The 2,155-nt window shown below is 33.2% G+C and overlaps 1 protein-coding gene across 1 annotated transcript in view; it reads left to right on the plus strand.

Annotated features, from left to right (window-relative positions):
• Positions 1-1,346: 1,346 nt before the first annotated feature.
• LOC106460582 overlaps positions 1,347-2,155 on the plus strand; it is a 6,856-nt gene continuing 6,047 nt past the window's right edge. Inside the window, exon 1 of the mRNA XM_013920301.2 lies at positions 1,347-1,515. Within this exon, the coding sequence (XP_013775755.1) occupies positions 1,362-1,515 (154 nt within the window). The 5' untranslated portion in view covers positions 1,347-1,361. The remainder of the gene's footprint in view (positions 1,516-2,155) is intronic.

A 2,155-nucleotide genomic window follows, 5' to 3' on the forward strand; every position in this document is an offset into this window, starting at 1 on the left:
CTCGACTTGATTTCTATTTTATTACCTCGTCTCCATAGTTACTATTTGGAATTAGTCAATAATATTGTAGGTCCATTTTATTGTTGTTCTTTCTACACGCCGTTATAATACACTTTCATCTCATCATTCAATTTCTGTTGTGCATATATTGCTGTATAGAAGATATATTAAAGTGATTCATTAGGTGGAAAACGAATAGATAGATAAACCGATATGTGACGCCATCTAGTGTACCTAAATTCATCTAGAAATTTTCATAAAAGTGACCCGAAAAACTGGGCTAACTCGGTAACCAGTGGCCCGATTTTAACAAAAACACATGGAAACAATTAGACCAACGCACCAATTTTATTTATTTTCGGTCACACCTTCTCTAACCGGTTTATGTGTTTCATTGTACATAGTAAATTACAATCAATCATTGCAGAATTTGTCAAATGTTATAGAACAGCTGAGACATCACCTCAGTTGCACTAAAACCGTTATTCATCAATAATTCTTTAAACACTAACCAACAATTATTGATATCAATGGTAGTGCGTGTAGTAATGAATTGTAGGCTTGATGTATGAGATATCTAGTGTTTATTCCCACAAATGCAGCTAATCTAATGTTTCCTGCTAGGTTAGTAATACGTGAAGACAGATATAGGCTACCTCTAGTGTTAATGTCTTAGCCTGAAAGAAAAATATCTTTAATGGTTCCAATCTCAAACTGAAATAAACCGATTAAAAAACCTTCATATAATTAAGAAAAATATTATGGTTAGTTAAATAGACTTCATTAATTACTGGAACATTGTTTATGTTTTTATAATTATGCTATCTTGTGTAACTGAATATATGTTGCTTCCCCTAGATGTACATCATCCGATATGGTGATATCACCTCACCTGTGTGAGATTCTTACAGGTGGCTTCAAGGAAAATCTTGTCTGTTTGTCCGATGTGTGGAGGAATACCGTTTAATGATTAGTCACTACATTACATTCAGAACTGTTTATAAGTCAGATTGTGGAGTTGACATATTTGTGTAAGTAACATAACTTAGCTAGTTATTTTACGGTATAATACAATAGGTACAGAGATATTACTTTTTATTAGAGACAACTGTAAATTAATCCTACCTTTAATTCATCTGTTATATATCTGTACAAATAAAGAAGGTGAAAACGTGTTTTAGCAATATCCAAATTCTAGTATTCCACGTACTTATTCTCCAGGGAATTTAGATAACAAAAATGCGGTTTCCTTAGTAAAAGTACCATCCGTTATTTAGATAATGCTATCTACTCGTGTGATATCAGTGAGATGGTTGATCGAGGTCACGTGGTCTAGGGATATGAGATTGCACTAGTCCTGGATGGCTATAAAATATGAATTAGGAGTAATAGTTAAACATTGTTTCGTTTGTCGAGACTCTGAAAACCTGAAGATGAAGACTCTGATGACCATTGCTTTGATCCTCACTTTTAGTGTGGTTGTACTTTGTGACATGCCTTTACCACCCTTTTGTGGTAAGTATTTAAATATTGTAGTTATTTGTTTTAACGCAAAGTTACATAATAGACTATTTCCGAAGGGAAACTGAACCCCCCGTTCTATATCCGTAAACTTACCGCATACCCGCTGAGGGGATTAATATATTGTGGTAAGGAGAAATAGTCTGACTGAGATTATTTTATATTATCCTTTCTATGGAGGGCTTGCCATTGTCTGGCGGGTAGATCTAACGTTCACTCTAATACAATATACACATCTAACGTTCACTCTAATACAATATACACATCTAACGTTCACTCTAATACAATATACACATCTAACGTTCACTCTAATACAATATACACATCTAACGTTCACTCTAATAAAATATACACACCTAACGTTCACTCTAATAAAATATACACATCTAACGTTCACTCTAATACAATATACACATCTAACGTTCAATATTTTATTAGAGTGAACGTTAGATGTGTATATTGTATTAGAGTGAACGTTAGATGTGTATATTGTATTAGAGACACACCTTAGATGTGTATATTGTATTAGAGTGAACGTTAGATGTGTATATTGTATTAGAGTGAACGTTAGATGTGTATATTGTATTAGAGTGAACGTTAGATGTGTATATTGTATTAGAGTGAACGTTAGATG

The sequence above is a fragment of the Limulus polyphemus genome, unplaced genomic scaffold, assembly GCF_000517525.1.
Source record: "Limulus polyphemus unplaced genomic scaffold, Limulus_polyphemus-2.1.2 Scaffold800, whole genome shotgun sequence".
Lineage (NCBI taxonomy): Eukaryota > Metazoa > Arthropoda > Merostomata > Xiphosura > Limulidae > Limulus > Limulus polyphemus.